Genomic DNA, 21,715 nt, shown 5'->3' with positions numbered 1-21,715 from the left:
TAAAATTTCACTGGCAGCTTATAGACTGCTTTAAACGGGGGATTGTTCTCCTTTTAAAACCAACTTCTGCAAAGAGATTACAAATGCACTAAAAGTATTTTAATTATTTAAATCTTCCTTACTATTACCGTTGCTTCCCTGAAACTCTTTTTCACGGAAATAATTAAGTCTTTTATTATACAGGGTGTTAGGCCACCCCTGAGAAAAATTTTAATGGAAGATTCTAGAGGCCAAAATAAGGCGAAAATCAAGAATACTAATTTGCTGATGGAGGCTTCGATAAAAAGTTATTAACGTTTAAATTTCCGCCCGTACTGAATTTTTTTCTCGAAAGAAGGTAGGATTTCGAGAGTACTTCTATTCACCAAAAATGCTTGTAATTGACCCCTGTAACTAAGTATAATTTTTTCAGTGTGATTTGAAATTTTTTAATTTCGTCTAAAAATTTCAGTACCTACTCGAATTTTTTTCTCGAAAGTGGGTAGGAATTCAGGGGTATGTGTATTCACCAGAAATGATTGTAATTGTGCCCCGCAACCAAAAATAATTTTTTCAGAATGATTTGAAATTTTTTAATAACTTTTTAATGAAGCCTCAGTCAAGAAATTGATATTCTTGATTTTCGTCCCATTAAAATTTTTCCCAGGGTTGGCCAAACACCCTGTATAATGGCTTCCTATAAACTTCGTGCGAGAAGTTATTCCTTCAATTTCTTGTATTATTAATCGCTTTGTAACATATTGTTAATACCCAGGTTTCTGAAAGAGAACCCGTAGTGGCAGCCAATCACGAAGTTTCGAAATGCATAGCCAAAACAGATCTACGCCAGGTCATTACTAAGCTTATGAGGCGATTTGACATAACTGCTGCAATGATTTCCAGGTACTTGAGATGAATCGATGAAGTTGGAGGCCAATAGAGATAGCGTTTTCGTAATTGGCACTCGTAAATCAGTAACATTGACTGTGTCCAATGTAGAGTACGAAATAGTATTATTTGATGCAATAATTTAAACGCTATGACCTAGTAATTGCATTCGTTTTCCTATTTACTGTTCAATATAAAATATTCGTAACCCTAAGACTAGTTTTGCTTAAAACTTTTCGATTCTTACATACGCAATTATGCAAACATGACACTTCTCGTGATAATTCTGGTTTCTATATAACAGTAAAATAATGAATAATGATTTTCGTGGCGGCGATATTTTTGCTTCATTATTGAGGTCATTATTGAGGTCTTTAGAGTGCACGGTAGTACGGGATAATGACGTTTGAAATAATTTGCATGCAAATAAATTCAACGGCTTCAAAAAGAATTTTTTAATACCCACGCTAAAGTAACGAGAGAATGTATAATTAATTTCACCAAATGAGGGTAAAACTTACGGGGGATACTCGTTTTCAAAATTTCGATTTTTATTCGATGCGTTTCCAGTCCGGCCGAGCCACGAAACGTATAAACAGGCACGTTCGGCCGTTACATTGTTACACGGGATAAGCGAGGAATAATTAAATCCTTCGCCACGGTTTTATTAAATGTCGCGGAACGTTTAATTTTTCTTTTTCCTGTCGAACATATGGCGTGTGCACGTGCGTGCCCATGGTAATTCCGAAAGGGAACGCATTCGTGTAACCTCTGCTGTTACGTATGCAAATGAATTAACCGTTTCATATACATAAACATACGAGATTCGTTTTTACGTGGCGCGCGAAGGGTTTCATGCGATTTCAGGCGAGCAGGTGCTGATTCGAATTTCAGATGAAAAGCGCGCCTTAAACGCGGCTAACAAGTGTTAAACGAACTTAACTCGCGCAACGAAACCGCAAATTGCTTCTTAACGATTTCGTGCTACTTTGATACAGACCATCAATGGCTAACTTCTATTCAAATTCAATAATTGAACAACTCGCGAACATTAAAATGGGAATTACTATTTTATATTAATTTTCGAGCTATTTTATGACTTCTACAGTCGATATTCTCTTGCTCAAATAATTCCCGAGTTTAAGTTAAATTAGAATTTTAAATTACATTTTTGTGAAATAAATCCCGATCTAATCAAATAGTATACTTTAAAAACCAAAATTGGAGATTGTTATTAATATAATAGAGTTCAGTATTAAATATATAAAATACGAAGAATGTATTTAATTTGAGATAATTTAATCACTTAAAGAAAACGTAACTATTTTCATACGATTGTAATTTCCATAAATTAACGATGATGATTCTATTCCTCTATAAAGCCTAATCTACGCATCATGGTGTTAAAACTGGTAAATAAATTTTCACGACAACATTTTACCGAATATTTTTGCCGCAATTTCGTATTATCGGAACCAATCGCATTATCGCGCGACTTTCCCCGCGAATTAATTCATCGATCAATGCGTTGGCGTAACACTTCGCTTCTCCTTTTTCCGGCCGCTGGCACTACAAGAAGATCGAAAAATGTAATATTATAATCTCCGGCTCGTTATCTCGCCGGGCGTACCGATGAATTACCGATGAAGTCCGTCGCTAAAAACAATCGAAAAATAAATACGCGCGGAAAATGCAGATACGCGTCGGACATGAGAAAAATTGCAACAGTCGCACGTGCGCGTTGTAACATCTGGTTATTATTCATTCTGGCACGCGTATCATGTTACCGTATTTGTAAATGTTCCGCCTGCATAGTTTGTCAATTATTGAAATTTTTACTTCTACAACCTCTTTCACTTTTCATCGTGCGTAATTTTCCGCGATTGTTTCACGTTAAAAAAATTCGAATCGACGAACGAAATAAAAATTTAATTAGACGAAATCATAAAATAAATCGTAATAATCGTTTGTGGTGACAATTCCAACACTCACCAGCAGAGGGCTACGATCTCTCACAAGTACTCGACCGACTCCTTGACCTACCATTCACATACCCAGGACTTTTCTTTCCTCCTGTTATCCCATTCGCTTCTTCTTGCAACAGCAAACCACTGCAAGTTAAATAAAAATAGTGATTAAATCGTGGGCGTTGGAAGTCGACCATCGACGAGTAAAAATTGTCAGTGAAAAACAGTCGTTGACGGAAATAAAATTGATAAGGCAAAGGTAACCCTCCGTACGAAGGTAAAGATTTGATTTTCTCGAAATGACATTACGACGTTACGCGTGTCATTTTTCCATCGAATGGCTCGATAGTGGCTCGGAAGTCTAGAATTACCGTAACAAGCTTAGGCCCCTCGACGCGCTGGTGTCCTCGGGGCCCTCTCCCCCTACCCTTAACGACTCGCGACGCGACAAAGAGGAAACGGGAATAAAAAACGAAACGATCGAAGTTTAATGTAAATGAACGAGTGATGGTGCTGGAGGCCGTAGACGCAAATAAGCGGAACGGGGGTGCGCGCATGCTAATGGGGGTGCGTCCGTCCCTTTGTACGCCGTATAAACGAGCGTTCTCGCTCGATCCGCTATCTGCGAGCAGAAGAGAACTGAATGGGATCGCCGACGAGGCGAGGTATTGATGCGAAACGAGAGAACGGTGATGGCTTCTTCTCCTTTTCCTCGAGCTGCTCCTTCTTTACCCCCGCCCCCGGGTACCGTCTTCTGCGCCTCTACAAAAGGAGCAATATAAATGCGGGCACAAAAGGCGGCCAAGGAACGGCGCGGATTGTATTAGATGCCATCGTAATGCTCGAAATTGCACATTCGACGCGGCCAAAGGGTTGCTCCGGAAGAGGGTGGGGGGAACACAGGACCAGGAAGACGCAAGACCCCGGTCGTCGCGTATTTATCATGCTGCGGGAAATTACCGTCGTTGTTTGTGTTTTTCGGTTCTCGCGTTCTAACGAGAGCTGGTCAAACCTCGGCAACGAGGCAATGTACTTCTAATTTTTGCATTGTATGTATAGAAAGTAGTGTTTTGAAGTTTATTCGTAAGGTATCCTTCTCTTTTATGTCGTATACTTTTTCTTAAAGCATTGAATTCTAAGAACCTGTACTAAAATATTGGATACTTTTACTCTAAACGTGCATTAGTGCTTTAATAGTATTGGTAAATTAGTAATTTTCATCGGATAAAAGATAAAACGCTCTTAAAAACAAATTTTCCTTTATGCCAAAACCGTAGTTAATTCCAGAGAAAACAATTATTTACGAAAAAATAAATTCACTTTCAATTAAATAAACAATTTATAATTCAGTTTTATTACTGAAACTACTTTGGGTATGTAGCGTCAAAGTAAATGTGAAAATAAACATGGAGGATAACAAAAATTATAGTAGCTGGTATAGTCATTGGATAGAGGATGAAATGCCCTTTAAAACAAGCGTTCGAACAAGTCGATAGCTTTATTAGTTCCGGAAATATAGCGATTTTTAGTTTCAAGACGATGCGGTGGCTAGTTCCGGAAATGGAAGGGTCCGAAGCGTTTGTTTACGTTTCATTGACGCGAGATGAATGACCGCGCGCGCGTAAATAGTAGCGCGTAGTAAATTCTTCAAAATACTACAGGAAAGTGGGTCACGACAGTCACGTTCGTAGGGTAGGTCAGCACGACGCACGAGCGAGCGAGAGGTCCGACGCGCTAGACGGAGACAGAGATAGTGGAATTAAAAAAATTACCTTTTACATAAATTACGATATCTCGAAAACGGGAAGTCGGATCGACAAAAACCAAAAACCATTTTAAAGAGGAAGCTTTCCCGCTGCTAACGATCGCTCAATAATGCATAAAACACTAATAGTTTCGGAACTGCACGCGTCTAAAGTTTAACTATTTTTGATACGCATAAATACACGTTTCTAAGGCGGCGAGAGCGTGGATAGTGGAATTTAAAAAATACCTCTTTATATAAATTACGATATCTCGGAAACGGGAAGTCGGATCGACAAAAACCAAAAACGATTTTAAAGGGGAAGGTTTACTGCTTCCAACGATGGCTCAATTATTAATAAAACACAAGTAGTTTCGAAACTGCACGCGTCTAAAGTTTAACTATTTTTAATACGCATTGTTGGACTGTTGTAAGACAGTGGAAACTGAAGATTCTCTCATATATTTCCTATTTACATCGGAAGCTAACCAGAATTTGGTACCAAATTTTGTCCAGTTCAAATATAAATCATTCAACCGGTCAGATAACCGGTCGTGGTAGGCAAGACAGACTACATATTTTTCTTAGAAAACAAACAATAAGAATAGAACTGAATATTGTAAAATTCATTATACATATACTATAAAAAAAATTGTGAATTTAAATGGCGCTAAAGTAATATTCTGTGCTAGAAATTGTAAACGAAATTTCAAAATCGATCATTTGACCAATCGGGGTTGGTTTAGTGTTATGGGGGATCGTTTTAGAGTCGCGATAGCCCTGATATTTGGGAATTCTTTTCTGATAACACGGAACGTGAAATGCTACTATACTTCGAGCAGTATTTCTCAGCATTCGATAAAACTAGAATTTTTAGAAACGTAATGCATTTTTAAATCCAAATCCAACCCATTGTTAATTAAAATACTTACATCCTATAATGCATCTGTCTTTTTAGAATAGTCTTAAAATGAAATTGCTTGCAAAATCAATAATCTCGTTCGAGTTTCAGAAAAAAGATTCACGAAGATAGGGCTCTTTTTATCATTCCGGACCAGAAAACCCGCCGCGATTCTGGGTTATTTGCCTGGTTAATGAACCGAGGACACGGAAAGCAGAATCGAAACGTTTCGAATGTTCGAATTGTCCATTCTGTCTACGTGTCTCTAAATTCTAAACCCGGTTCCAGGAGGATGGATCGAGTAAGATGCACTCGAGGGAGCGCAAGGGATTTGCCATGTTCGGACAATAAAGCTGACAATGTTCTAACTGTTGTCGCTAGGCTTGATGGATGTAATTATTTGAAAGTTTTCAGGGTGCAATAATTGCTCGACTGTTGATAGTTTAAACGTTGTCGAACGTGGGTGACGAAGTTATTGTTGAGACTCTGTGGTGTACGACTACCGAGCTGGGCTTCGATCGGTCCAATCGAAGCACGATTCAGTCACTTCTGACCCACATTTACGAGACGTTTCGTTATTTTAACAATTTCACATCGAAAATGAACGCGCAAAACTATCTAAATAAGCTAAAATAGTTATTCTATAGCAGTAAAGGATTACAATGCAACTTATAAACGACCCTTTCGTTCTAATGAATGGGAAGTGTATTCGTAGCGACTTCCTTAACGAGGAGAGAGCCAAGAAGTGGAAACGCGCCTTGTTAATGAGCCATAGCTCTAATTGTAGGTCCCGACGACCAGTTTAAAAAAAGAACAGTAACAATAGGAAACAATACCAGGTTCACGAAAAATATCTTTCTTCTTTTTTCGTGACATTCGATCGGTATTTCGAATGTTCCGAGTATACAAATTTAATTCCAAAGACTCGATCCGGTTACACGCCCAATTCTGTTAACGTGAACGAGAACAGCAACGCCGCCTTCTATTGGATATCTCGTAACCCATTATTACCTACCCTTTTCAGCTCTGAACTGGTTGCGCAACCGCATAAAGTAATACTAATAGAATAATAGGAATAAAAATATGCAGTGCAGACAGGTGTCGCATGAAAAATGCAACGAATTGTATACAGGATAATGTACGCTAATACACAACGAAGAAGTAGAGTTATATGTTTTTCGACAACGTTTTATGCATGTTTCGACGTCCGTTCGACGTTTCTTCGAGTTCGACTTCATCCATTTTTTATGAATGTTTATCGATGAAATATTGTAAATTTTACAGAACACGAACGAAAGGAAACTCGAAAAATTGTAAATTTTACGACATCTCGCGGAGTAGATTCAAATGAACGAATCTAACGAGATTAGTTTTCGAGAAACGAGGGAAACTAATGCGAAGCAGCGTCGAAGCGAGGCAGAAAGCCTCGTAGTTGAGAGCACGAGAATTGTAAATATCAAGGCGATTATTTAAGAACGATAAAAGAAATAAATTCCGTGGAATCGTGCAGGGAAGAATAGTGATCGTGGACAAATTAGACAGATAAAGCAGTAAAACGAGAACATTGAATTACGAGAAATAATATCCATAAATTTCTTTAATATGAGGGCTCTGAACCGAAGCTTATATTGAGAAGTTAAAATGATAAATTGGTCAGCTAGAAAATTCAAGAAATTCAAGAAATAATGCTCGTAAATTATCGTTAGACTTTGAAGATATAATTTTGCAATTTTCTGAACGAAACTTGGAAATCTGAAATATTATTGTACAAGTAAAGAAGAAAATGTTAATAGAGCATTGTTTGTAGAAATCATGCCAATTACGTTCCGTTATCTTAAAGACATATCATTGCTTGTTCTTTCTTACAATCCCAATCATAAATTGCAACTTGAAAGAGTAATATGGACTTCTTTAGTAGATCGTAAGCGTTTCTTTTTATCATAGTTAAAGTAACTTCTCTGATTCGACGCGATAGAATTGCGAAGGATTATCTTTAATCTACTTTCTTGATACGGTTATCTAAAAGGAGCTATTTCTTTAAATCCTTCTTTAAGCGAGCTTTGAAAATTCCTTTTCAAACCTAATGCCAATTGCTTTGCCCGATGTAAAATGAAAATATATTAATTTCGACTATAGCTCGACAGATTCTCCTTGACTCTTTTAGAAATGAATAATATCGAAAATAAATACAAAAAGATTTAATTCCTCTGTAAGACTGCACGAACGTCAGAAAATGAAATTTTATCGACGAATCATCTGTAATGCCTCTTTAATCCGCTAAATACCTTCGTGTAACTGTCTTTGCAACGTTTCTGAATTATTATGCGTTGAAAAATATTTAAAATTCACGCATATTCACGCATAGGGATTCCATTAAATCCATGGATACCTCAATTTTTGATCAACACTATTCCGTTGGAATATTCGTTAAAATATGTGCCAGGATGAACACGGTGTGCATTAATTTTAGATGAGCTATTATAACAAACGTTGCTAAAAATACCGTTCGATCGCTTTAACTTATTTCACACAAAATTCCTGCCGTATAATAGTTCCTATTTTACCGTATTTATTAATTTTGTTTTTATTTAAAAATTACGAACTCTATTTTTCACAGAAAAAAAACATATTTTAACGAAACTTGATGCTTTCACGAAATATTAAGTACACATACAATTTTTACCGTATCAATACGTTTTTCGAGCGTAAAAGTATCGCTAAAAATATTTTTTACCAGCATTTCGCGTTATCTATTTTGTTTCCGTAGCTTTCTATTTGTAAATATACCGGTGATATATGACGAATAAAGATCCATAGAGATGAAAATACATGGAAGCAATTTTTTCAGTAGTTAGAAATGTTTATATAGCGAATCCTGCGCTGTGTCAATACTCCCATCCATCGCTCTATGTCCTACAGTTGAAAAATCATGTGAGCTCGTCGAACTGATTCAAAGATGTTTACGTATCATTTCCAGAACAAATACAAAGTTTCAACCTCCTTTCTATACCCTTCTTTAACGCGTTAAATGTCGAAACTCTCTCAGAAAATATAAACTGTAAAGCTTGTTCTTAAATTTTGACTAGTTTTCTTCGAGGATTTAATTTCATATAATGTACCTTTCCGTTACTCATTTATAACCTCGAAGAACTATAGAAAAAATACATGACAATTTAAAAAATCGAAGTTCACCTTCGTTTCTCGAAAAATAATATAAATACGCAAATTTGATATACATCGTCCGATTGGTCGTGAGAAACAGTGAAAATTTTACCCCTTACATTTTTTTCTAATTATACTAAAATTATTTCTATAATTATTTTCGAGAAAATAATATTCCTACAGAATCTCGAGCGTTTATTATTTGGAGTAGCGGTCGATTTACGGTCGCATAAACAACGGAGAAATAATTTTCCTTTTAAACGATAAAGTGGGATTCGTGCAATGAGTGTAATAAATCGGTATTTAATATTCCGGGAAAAATTCCACGCGAGAATTTGTTAAAACTCGTCGGATCCCGTCGCTTTTACGAGATTCGCGGTGAACGACTGCGAAAGACCGTTCGGTAAATCGTTTCATTTTTCACATGAAGCATCGAACGCTCGATTCGCATACCGAGTGTAGGTAAACGCGCACTTTATTATGCCGGTGTTTGTCGGCCTTTTCTCCCCGTTAAGCGAACCCTGAAACGAGCATCGATGCGGGAACCGATTTTGTCCCTTCCCGCGGGGAAAATTCCACGGCGTTCAAGGAAAATTTGCGTTCGAGCGTCGTATGTTCGCCTCTCCCCGAGACCCACGGAGTCGACTGAATCCCGTTGATTTTGTATTCGGAAAACGCGGTCGCAAACTTCCACGCGCGATCGAGACATCGCGAACGGAGTTGTACGCCGGAGTGCATCTGAATACTTTACGTAGACGGACCTCGTGGCTTTTCTACTTCTTACCGGTAACTTTTCATGTACTACACTTTCATATTCCATTACGTACTTACGTGTCTTTTCACTTTGTCTCGCGTCGTAACCATTCGTTCGACGTTTAACAATGGAATTCCTACACCATATCCTAAAAACTTTCAAGAATACAAGGATTGTTAATTTTGCACCTTTATTTCGATTGACATATTTTTCAATTTTCTCGAATTTCATGAACGATTTAATATAAATGTGGCGCTTTTTTGCCGCGAGTAAGAACTCAGAGAATCCTAGGATACCAAAGGAAAGGATGGGACGCATTTCGTCCGAATCCTGCTAGCGAACTCATCAGTAAAGTAAGACTTTCTAGCAGGACCTACCTTAGACGAGGATATTGGGAAATCGGTCGAGGATTGTATATACAACCACGGGGTCGATCGAGCGCTTGTGAGAGCGCGACCCCTCTGGTGGCAAGCATAGGAAGCGACGCCACTGAAACGATTCAATTGGGTAGCAAAATACGCGAGTCACATAATACTCGTCATTGTCGATATTAATTATTTCTGTACAATGCATTGTAGCTATAGAAACGCACAAGTAGGTATTGATATTGAAATATATCACTGAACAGCAAAACGGCGCCCAATTAATTAATCGCCATGACCAAATTTGATTATTTCTATGCGATGTATCCTTTATGTCCAAATACACACTTAAATATTGAGGTCAAAGGACACGGTGGATTATAAATTATCATGTTGCAAAACAGCGTCCAATTAAACGCTGCTTACGTTTCTCCTCTATTTCGTACCATTTTACCGTTTCTTCGTGCAAGAAGGAGAAGGAAAATAAAAGGAACGCAACTTGTCCCAATTTTCAGGCTCCTCGTATACGTCACTGTTATAATAAAGCGCCCGAGAGCAACACAAGTGCTGAACAAACTATTCATATTTTAGTAAAAATTTTTCACCGAGCGTATCTTGGAGGATCGATCTTGAGCACGTTGTATCCGTGCGAGACGCGAATGCATTTTCGAGGACCCTTCGGGTCCTTTTTATCCCTTATGCATTCGTGCCGTTCGAGAATATGGAAAACCAGCCAACTATTCACATTCCGAGGGATTTCGGTGGGGAAACTTTTTACCAATATCAGAGAAGCAAGCCGGTTAAAATTCGGCTGACTACGCCACTATTATTAAATTCGATTATCCGTTTTAAGTAGGCGCTGATATTACGACGACACGAAAAAATAAACGATTCACGGCGTAATTCTACGTTTATAGGTTATGTTATATTTCAGATTAAAACACGAATAAATAGGCCATGTTTGAGAAACGCGAAAATGGATCGATAATGGAATAAGGTATTCACAATTTATTGACAACGTACACGTGAAATTGTATATAAAATGAGAGTTAATTTTGATCGTTATTTCCGACCGACAGTGAACGTGAACTGTGACCGGTTGTTACGTATTACAAGACAAACACGTAACACCTTCGCAATTTAGGATTTATGAGAGTGATTACCTTGAAATTTTATGATGAGGTTAGATGGATTGAGGAAGGTTAATGAGAGACAGCACAATAAGATAGTTCACTACTACGACCACTTTGTCCGTACGAGGTTAGAACATAACCAACATGGTCGTGAACTTGATGACGTAATTCTACATACATTTTACGTACAAGAATATTTGAGATTAAAACACAAATAAATAGGCCACGTTTGAGAAACGCGAAAACGAATCGATAATGGAATCAGGTATTCACTGTTTATTAACAACGTACGCGTGAAATTGTATATAAAATGAAAGTTAACTACTACGATCACCTTGTCCGTACGATGTTAGAACAAAACTAAGATGGCCACCACGAGGCTTCGATCGGCAGGCCCATGATCGATGCGCGCGCCAGTCATTCATGAGCAGATGCCCAATTTCGGTCTTGAGCGCATCTTTCTATGAGCGAAGAAGCTGTGCGCCACAGGTGCTGCCATCGAACGCCATAGAGGGCGTAATATTAATTATTTCTTTAACCTTGTGACGTTTGGCGTATTGTGTTTTTTTGTTTCCACAAATAATTTGCCTAAAAGTTTTGCTCGGACTTCCTGTTGGTAAGTAATCGTTCACGTAAATGGGGAATAAAGTAAAACTCGGTTCAAATAACGTTCAACTTATAAATATGATGGGAACGGAGCATTCGCTTTGCATCGTGCTTCTCGCTAAAGCACTCCTCTTCAATTTTGCGCCAGCTGGCAAATGACGGCCGTTATGGCTTTGTCGATTATTCTTGAAGGAACGACACCGTCTCGTTCGCGTTACTTCGTCCTGTGAATACGTATATCGGCATGTATATCGTATAGAGGAATTTTATTCGTTCAACCGAGGGACGGAGGCTTATTTCGTTCTCGACGGAAATAGATGCGCGCCCAACAGCGACGTTACGGCCTGAACGTTCGAAAGGCTGTCCATACGCGAATTCTATAAATTCCCGAATCGACGGAACTTTATATTTTACTGTTATTTCGTGACACGCAGACGCCACGTATGAGCAGCCATGTCTGAGGGAGGGGGGCCACGATGATCGTAAAGCGACGCCTGTTTCGCTGTGGAAAATTCGTTTGTCGAAACGCGAATTCCGACGACATTCTGCGGGTTCCTGTAATATTCCTCTTGGTTTAAATATTTAAATTCCAGAGGAACGATCCGTATAAAATATATTGGAACGCGCGTACATTCGTTCGTGTACTTGGTATTAGATTCGACGGCTTGCGATTTTTCAATCTAATAGAGCTACTTATTCGAAGTTCCACTTAAGCAATTATATAAATGAAAAATTATTCATTATTTAAATGTTAGAGAATGGAAAAAAATCTGAATGATTTAAAATAGAAAATGTAATCAATTCGGACAGAAATATATTGTATATTTAAACGCTCTTTTATTTTTTATTTTAAAAATCTATATTTTTCGCATGCCAGAATCAGACGTACTTTCGGATTAATTGCGCAAACGTTTCGTTTTTGAAAGAATTAATGCAAAAAAATAAATGGTAATTCGTTACAGTTGCAAATTACACACGAAACTGAAAAACCAATAATTATTATAATTTTCGTTTCCGAACGTAAACGAAGAGCGACTTTTCATTTGCAAATAATAAATAACAAACGAAGTGTTTGCGGTACGATTTAAATAAAAGTTTAATTATTATTTGGAAGGGAAATTTTATTTACGTTTCTTGTTTATTATGTAAATCAAAATTTGCATAATTCTGATATTAATTCGGTCCCGATTGCGATCCCACACAATTATACTACTTTGGAGAATAATATTCTAGAACGCAACAAAATTTACATCGATTGCATCCGATTATCGATTAATAACCATTCCATATTTGACACGATTTCAAATATTAATGGGCACATTTAACTAATATGCAAACATAAATGGAACTTAGTGTTAATAATCTTTAATTTCTGGGATTTCGAACTAATACAAATTCAACTCGTAAGCAACAAGTTGTAATTCGTGCCCAGAATCGGTCGATCCCCTCGAGAAGTTTATTCACGTTGGATTCGCTTAAAATCTACGCGATACTTCATAAGTTTATCGTTTAATTTTCCAGGACGTTTACCTTCAATTCCCCAGCTTCTTTCTTTTGTGCTTCAACTGTCAATACGTGGCTAACTCGTACGCAGATTATGGATTTTATATAATTTTTTACTACAACTGTCACACGAGCTTTCCAGGTGTACAGTACCGTTAAATAATTCGTGATCGTTTGTTGGAGGAGAAGAGAAGTTAAATTTTGTAATAGAAAGATCATTTAATCATTTTATGTTGTGAAAATGTTGACAATACTTCTAGTCTTTTGATAGCGAGAACATCCCCAAAGAATCGAACAACGATCGTGTTTAATTAGAAGTATTTTATCGATACGTAAAGAATATCAACTCGTCGCTGCACAATATATTTCTCCACATTTTCGAAGTCCAATTCTCATGCTCCTTGGATCACTATTGACTCTTCTTCATTTTCTGTGGTCTCAAGAGATTCGACCGTGCAATCCAGCAGCTGATAATCTACGCTTTACCGTGCTCACGGGAAATAGAAGTTTCCAGAGTAACATCCATATTTGCCTGAATTTGTACAGCTTTAAGTCGTATATCTCTCTTAGACATCCCTCTTATTCGCAAATCCTTTGTTTGAGTCGTAACTTTAGGCCTCCATGATCTTCCTCGTATTGCAGCAGAGTACAATTGCACTGCATAATACGATAAACTAAAATAATATTTATAATTCCTTTTCGAAAGTGAAAATGAACGTTCTTTCAAAGGAGGACTTTCTTCCTTCCTTGTTGGTGTTTACGTTTGTTAATTTTGCAGCATACCAACCATATGTAGAAACGACAGAGTATACGAAATAATTGAACAATTAAAATTTATTCTTCGATGGATGTAGAAAATATGAAACACATTTTCAATTTATAAACTTGGAGGGGCCGTGTTGAGTTACTTTGTAACTTTATTAAGGATCCCCTCGCAAACATCTTAAAAAAATTTCATCAACAAATTAGGGGGACACTTTCAATTTTCCCCTCGTAATTTAAATTGACTGTTATTAAATAATTTAGGCAGAGGGCTGATGGTAGATCTTCCGTGGCGCTTTACGCGTTTAACACATTGTATATCCGCTCGAATATGCAAAATTACCAATGATATTTTCGAAGGATAAATTAAATGTGTCTTTAGTTATATATTTGTGAACATATTTCTCACTTTTAAAATTATTATAATTGCACATGAATATGGCGCGATTATCTAAGGGTTGATTGAGATATCCCTGAAAGTTTGCGTCATGTTGGAAGAACTGTCCATCCCGCGATCGTTTACAGAGAGAAGGGATGGTCGACGCTTAATCGCATCATCCTCGTTCGTTAAACGGTTCCATTAAACAAAATTTCAGCCGGACTTTCGAAGAATAATGGACATCACCGACTTAATCCTCGCGCGAACTCTCGTCAATAGAGAACGAGACGGACGTGTAAACGACGCGATTATTAAAACGATGGGGGCCATTCGCGAAAGCTTTGCATCGCGATCAAGCTACGTAATAAAAAGTCACAAAGCCGATAATCGTGTAATTCATTCGATGGATTTGCGCATCGACGCCGTGTCCAGTCGCATAGTGGGCCAAAAATATGTATATTATAGAAACCAATCAGTTAGTGTCAAATGAATTCTGACTCGTTAATGGCCGCCTCTGTTCTATGGAAACGACGTAATCGAGTTATTGGCGAGCATCGCGAAATTTCCCCTACGCTTCGGGTAATCTTTCCCTTTGTACCGCGATAAAACGAGGGGAAAAAATGGAAGATGACACGCGCTCTGTGCTTCTCGTTTTTTCTCGTTTCCACCAGTTCGCGGATAGACCTCGCGATGATAGTTTTTTTTTAACGCGTACCGCGGGTGAAATTAACTCGAAATCGCGCTAGTTGATCGATCCTTTGTTGCGGGAATTTTTAATAGACAAGACAGTTTTAATGGAAATTTATCGACTTTGAAAATTTGACGCTAGAACGACGAAACGTTCCTTTCCCTTTAACGACAAATATTTAAACGAGGATATTACCGATAGTTACGTCGCAGAGATTAAACGTGTAATAATAATCCTATCAACAAACTATGTTTAGTTTCTAATGTTTCGTTCATCTTTCGGGAACAAGATCGATCGAAAATTTTGAGGGCTGTAGTGTTAAATGATTTGTATGGATTATTGTATCAATATTGAAATGAGAGGATTACGTTCATTTAGGATCCTCGATTCTTGGAGGACTCTTCTAGCACTGAAATCTGTGCAATATTTGGCTAACTGTGGATGTTAAGTCTGGCCTCGATTCAAGTACCGCACGATTTCGCGATGCATACCAAATTGATTTCAATTAAACGTTTCATTTGTATTAGCCAAATTGCCTATTTTATTTAACATCTTCGAAATTACATAGTTGACCTGATACATCTCAATTTCTTTATATATGTACATCTGGTTTTTTTACTTTATTTGGTATATCTGCGCACATATTTTATCCATTTTGCCTGTACACGATGACCATTAAATGGGTATTCTCTTAAAATTTCTTATTAACGAGCCCCACTAATAAATCAGGAACGAAACACAGTCTTCCAAACTGTATACTCTTATCGTAGCAAAATCTCATACAATTTCCCTTTCGATTCCAACAGGGCAAATAAAATTCCCTTTATTAATATTGAACTCGTTTAATACGCTTCTATGTGTCCAAATATTTTGCCTATTTTATTCGTTGAACATTCAGTTTGTTTATTTTGTTTGGCATACCCGATAGCCGTGTTACCTATTTTACCATGTTTATCTGCGTGCCTCTTCGTACAATGTAATTGAACGCCTATTTTAGTATCGACGAGCCCCTATTTTACGCATAGTGCAATAGAATTGGCACGTATAGCGTTCGCGATCCAGTCCGTTCCAACGCACGGAATAATGGAACATATCGCGAACGTTCTGTGTCCGTACCGTAACCGCCCTATTTCACTTCACTTGTTAAATCAAGCCTTACTGCATTCAGCCCGATAGCAATTCGATTACAGCGATGAGCTTTTACGTTCATAAAAGATTTCCCAACTGTTGCAAAAAGCACTTCGATGTATCCCAACGGAAACGAAGATTTTTTACATTATACGTACATATTTTCGCCCCCGTCACTGGTATCGCCGCCAAACGTTTCCCCGCGATTTTTTTTTTTTTTTTTTTTTTTTTTATATCACAACGAGCGAAACTTTTATTCCGTCGTCTCGGCGCTCCGCCGACCGACAAATTAAACGCTATCGATCGGATAAACGATGTAATTCGTGCGATTCGTACGAACGAGGCAAACGAACCGCGAACTCTTTGATGCGTGCAGAGATTTTCTCGAAAGCTTTTAAACTCCGAAGTTTTCGTTTTGAAATAATTTGAGTACATAAATGCCGCTCTAAAAGCGTTTGAATGAACGATAAACGTTCGCCGGGAGATTTAACGTGCTCGGAATGTTTGTTTTGATATCCTTCGGAAACGTTCAAACTTCTTTCTCTCGAACGCTTCGAGACTGCTAAACGTGTTTTTTTTTTCTCCCAACGAAACTTTCCCTTTGAGCTCGTCCCGCCCACGAAATTCGTTAGAATTTTCATACTCGCGACGGATCTTTCGAACGCTCTTCGAAGCTCTTCCGGCACGCTCAATTAGATGTCTCTTTAAGCACGGATTCTCGTCACGCGACGTTTCTCCGACACTATCGCGACTTTTGATAATTATTATATTCTTCCTGGACGTTCGAAGTTCATTTTTAAACTAACCTCTTTCCTTTTAAGGAAAGTGTAGTTTCTCAAAAACGAAGGCTAATATAATAGCCTTCTTTAAATTAAATAACGCACAGAGACGTTGCACTATTCTCCACGAATTAAATTTCATCTCCAAATGCTGTTGGTTTCCACGACATAAAGCAACAGTATAGTTTTTGAAATTAACCCTCACACTCGAACAGTTAAAATTGAACCGTTCAACGTGCTCGATCGGATATGTTCATCGATTTGCGATATCGTGTCGTCCGACATCGTCGCGTAGCGTAATGGGAACCGGATAGATCGATGTTACGGTACACAATTCTTTCCCAGAACATCACGAGATGCCTTTGCATCCGCAGACCCGTTAATTATCTATCTGGTTAAAGGCACGTCATGCGATCGAATACAAGAGGCAGTTGTTTGCCGGCTGGCGAGCAGCGAAACAGGCGCGCACGCCTGTATATTTCATCGGCGCTGTATTTAGACTGGACAGTGCAAATTCGAGCAGCAGGTGACCACCAACGCGAACGGGTGTACAAAGGCAAACGATGTTACCTCGCCGCATTTACACAGACGCTGGCGCTCTGTGTAGCCGTGTCTACGGACGAGCAAAACCGACCGAGCAACGCGAGCATCGATTCTATCGGCGAGAAACAAACGGATTACATCGATCTTACCCCCCGAGATTTTGTCTTTCATCTTGTCGCTGTTGTCGGTTGCGCACGAAAGATCCGCAACGAAAGTGCTGAGCGATAGCTGAACGACGCGAGAAGTTGGAAAGCGAAAGGAACGCGGGTCTGATTGGTTCCCCACTCTAGTTTAGAGTTTAGGGTACACGCTATTGGTCGAAACGACGATGCGTTGTACGACGAAGGTGGGCATGGGCGGAGCAAACGAATCCCGCTTGCCAACTTCTCACGAATGCAAAGTATACGAGAGCGCCGAGAAAACCTCATAACTTTTGCGTTTTTTCATATTTTTAAATAATTCTTTTCCTGTATCACTTCTTAACACTTTTTAGAAAAATTAATTCTCAGGTTGAGATGTCGAGGGGACTAATTTGGATAGGATTTGTGGATCTTAGCAAGGTTACAAAAATAGGTACTGGAACAAATTTTAGGTTATATAGTTTACAATGAGAATGAAAGTCTTGCAGAATATTGTACGGTTTTGATCTGACGGTGAATCTGTTAAGTGAAACTTTACATCAGAGTATAGTTAATAATATTTGCTGAGTTGCGTCTGTTTAAAACGCTACGATCTAACAATTGCACTGGGTTGTTAAAAGTGTCTGATAATATTTTCAATTTTTCTTTGTGCATTGCAATAACCCTTGTTTCACATAATGTTCTTTCGAAACTATCGAATGGATTCAAGTGTTTCTTCGTCCCCGATCTGTTGTAGAGTCTTCGTGAGGAATAGGTCGAGAAACTTTACAGAATTAATTGCGAACTTCCGTGCGGTAATTTTATTCTTTTATTCTGTGTCTTTTGATATCCGTTTGTGTTTCCATCTCGATGAGTCTGACTTGCAACGCGCGCCGTGCCATTAAAAACTTTCTCTTCTTTTATATTCGATATCCTTTAAATGTTTACATTGCAAGGGGCACAGTGCTCTCGCGAACATTTCTCTGGATTCAACATCGCCATGTTTACTTGCGCTTTTACGGCTTCATTTCGCTGAAGCGATGTCGCTGCGCTCGCGAATACTTTCCGGCCATAAACTAAAATATTCTTCCGTTTTTGTTTGAAATTTGACGCAAACGTATTTTCACGAACTTCGTATAAAAACTGTAAACTCGCAACGTCGAAAATATTGCCCAGAATATTTTGTTTCGTTAAATACATTATCTAGCTATTATCAAACGAAGCAAAAAATATTTAGAATTCGGAGAAAAATCAAATTTCTAGAATTACCGAAACGAAAATATATTTAAAAATTTTTGTTCCAAAATTCCATATTATACTTTTTGTTGTAGACACTGAGCATAATTTCGCTTGATTATCTAGCGACTGGGCGCCCAAAGTTAATTCGTACGCGGTCGTTAAGTGCCTAACTGCTTATTGCAGCTATCTTTGCGGTATTAATTTTAATTGTTATCTGCAACTGTGTTTCAGGTGAAGGAGGCCAGTACTTTCGAGTCAGGCCACGAAACAGCTCGGTCGTGGAAGGTGGTGAAGTAACGATACCTTGCGAGGTAGGAAACAGAGTCGGCATTGTGCAGTGGGTTAAAGATGGCTTTGCTTACGTCATACAACAAAGTAAGTGCATCGATTATTTATTTATTACTTAAACTTTAAATTTTATCGAACAAGTAGCCATAATTGCAGCGAAAATGGTAGTTCAAAATTTGTAGATAACTGGTTCGTTCGAAATCTCTTTATCGCGGGTTTCGTAACAAAATTTTGAAAGGATGAAATCGCCCCTGGATGAAAACCCATATTTTTCTAACTCGTGGAATATCCCCCCGTGATGTCGAAAACAAGTTTCAACAAAAGTTGCACCCTCTTTCACATCTATAACTCCGCCAACAAGTAGTTGTTTTTCAGCGGCAGCTTTCGATAATTATTTGCGCGCAGCTTTGTAGACGCAACTTTTGTATAAACGTTTTTTCACTATCACTTATCAGAGATATTCCACTCGTTGGGGATTATTCCACGAGATGAAAGAGATCTGCATATTTTTCGAGGGGCGATTCATCCTCTCATCCAGTATTATGACACCAACGAAAAATGGGTTTGCGTTACGAATGAACTATAAGCCGCTCGCGCCAAGTGTTCCAAACTATTTTTTTTTCTCGAGTTCTCAAGTACGCGAGCCTGTTCGTTGCCTGTTGGTGGCATCGTTTCCGCTTATGGTCAATGCAAAATTCGACCAGCGAAGTTCTCGAGCGCGATCGGCGCGGTTGCGTTCGTCAGAGTTCCGCCGAGACTTTTGAACAGTTATACATAATCGTTTCCAAATATCCTAGCACAATATATTCATTGTCAGAGAAAATTATGCAAACTTCTCTACCCTATGGAAGCACCGCTGGCGAGCATATAGAAGCATCAATCATCCACGAAAGATCAACCAACATGTCACGGATATTGGCCGATAGGTGAACATCAATGTCAGTATCAGATAGTTGCGAACGTCCGTGCAAACGCGTATTTCAGTAAATTGTGAGCAGTTGACCAAACACATTAAACAAATACACGTCCCGGAGATTCCCCGTCGGTGATCAAACATAAATTACGCGGTTAACTTTGCTTTCTACCCTTTTTAATAACTCACGGGCTCAACTTGGTGTCTCAGACAACCCCAGAGAACCGTTTCAATGCTGCACAGAGCACATCGTCCGTACATAAGTCATTTAACTCGCGCTATGCTTATTTACTGGCTTTATTAACCGATAAATGTTTCAACGAGTTTCGCTGATTGATGCATACGAAACGAAGCTAAATCGAAAATTTTCGCAAGATTTGAGAAAACGTTTTGAATGGCAGAGTGACGAGTATTTTTTTCTTTATAAGACGAGTTTACATTTGCAATGCTCTGTGGCTAAAAATAATTTTTTATCTGTGAAATTGCGTTTATAGACCAAATTGGAATCGTTTAAAAATTAAATGCAACAGAAGAATATCAATTTTTTTAAGTTTTCAAAATTTTATAAGGAAATAAGAGACTTTCCTAAAAAGATTCCATCGTATTTCGTATCGAATAATTTGGCAAGTATCATTAGACCGAGTTCGAAATGGTTTCGATAATTTTGTATGAATCGCAAGTAATTATCAACTTTCCTACTTCCATGATGGTTGAAGTGGAATGCAGATTTAGTGAAACCAGCAAGAATATCCCTCGGATTCCCCGCTTCTTATTAGGGAATCTTGAAAAGTTCATTTAATAACTTCGTCTCTCTCCCTTAAAGAGGGTCATTAGTACTCGCAATATTAATGGAGCGGAACTATCTCACTTTCTCTTCTGCTCGATATTTTAAAACGGTTTAATCCCTCTTCGGGGACTGTGGCGTGACGTCGCCATATTTTTCACAAAAGCGTCACGGAACCACAAAAGCCTCCCTCGTCAGTGTCACGGTTTTCAGGTCTCGTCGCATTATTTGATTCGCATTCGGAATCACCGACGACCTCGTACGAGAACGACAGTGACATAAAAGAAGAATAATTAGACCCTCGACCATCGAAACCTTTATTAGCCGCACTTTTTCACCACTCCATGACCTAAATTTTCTAACGTCGTGCAGCGTATAATTAGGTGCTCTCCAAGATGCCCAAAATAACAACCGAGAGTATAATTTCATCGGTACTTGAGATAACTAACCAAAAATATATTTTAGCTGACACTTTTGTACATTTTTATTCGTAATATACGTTCTTAAAAATGTCTGAAATTTGTAGTATTTATATTTAAAGCTGTCGTTAATTTCAGCAACGCGTGAATAATGGAGTTCTAGATTACAAAGAAGTTCCCATTGCGTTGGTCGCGAAACGTGTCTGACCAAAGACCGATCATTTTCACTGTCTCCGATACACCACATCCACTCCGTGGCCGAAGCTAAATAAATTGGACGCTCAAGGCCATTCCGTCCACCATGAATCGTACTCGATCCTTATTTGTAACGCTGCGTCAGTTTGTCTCTCTAACAAATACGATGTGCTTTCGAGTCCTTTCGTGCGCGCATCAATTAGAAAATTACTACCGTTTCAGGCTTTCACAAAGACGTACCAATTTATTAACGAGTTTACCTTATAAGTTATTGGTTCAAAATGATCTCCAGACCCAACCATTACGAAACCATTAAAATTGCACGTAGTATCCAAATACTTGATTTATTCGCGTCGATTGGTTGATTACCGGGCACACAGGGCAGATAGTTAGCAGTTCGATTAACGACCGTTTGCCGTGGCGAAGTAAATTTTTAGTAAAAGGCAAGGTTGACAGAAGGTAATGACTGCGATGAAACCG

At 38.4% G+C, this 21,715-nt stretch overlaps 1 protein-coding gene across 2 annotated transcripts in view; it reads left to right on the top strand.

Moving 5' to 3' along the window:
• The window catches only part of LOC122404814 (nephrin), a 513,791-nt gene that overhangs the window by 419,090 nt on the left and 72,986 nt on the right, over positions 1 to 21,715 (top strand). For both annotated transcript variants that reach the window (XM_043409060.1, XM_043409061.1), the window contains exon 2: positions 18,868 to 19,011. In XM_043409060.1, the coding sequence (XP_043264995.1) occupies positions 18,868 to 19,011 (144 nt within the window). The remainder of the gene's footprint in view (positions 1 to 18,867; positions 19,012 to 21,715) is intronic.

Source organism: Colletes gigas, unplaced genomic scaffold (genome assembly GCF_013123115.1).
Source record: "Colletes gigas isolate AHSC1104 unplaced genomic scaffold, ASM1312311v1 Colletes_gigas_Sc00003, whole genome shotgun sequence".
Taxonomy (NCBI): Eukaryota; Metazoa; Arthropoda; class Insecta; order Hymenoptera; family Colletidae; genus Colletes; species Colletes gigas.
Note: the sequence above shows the minus strand (reverse complement) of the source record. Positions and strands in the feature narration are given on the sequence as shown.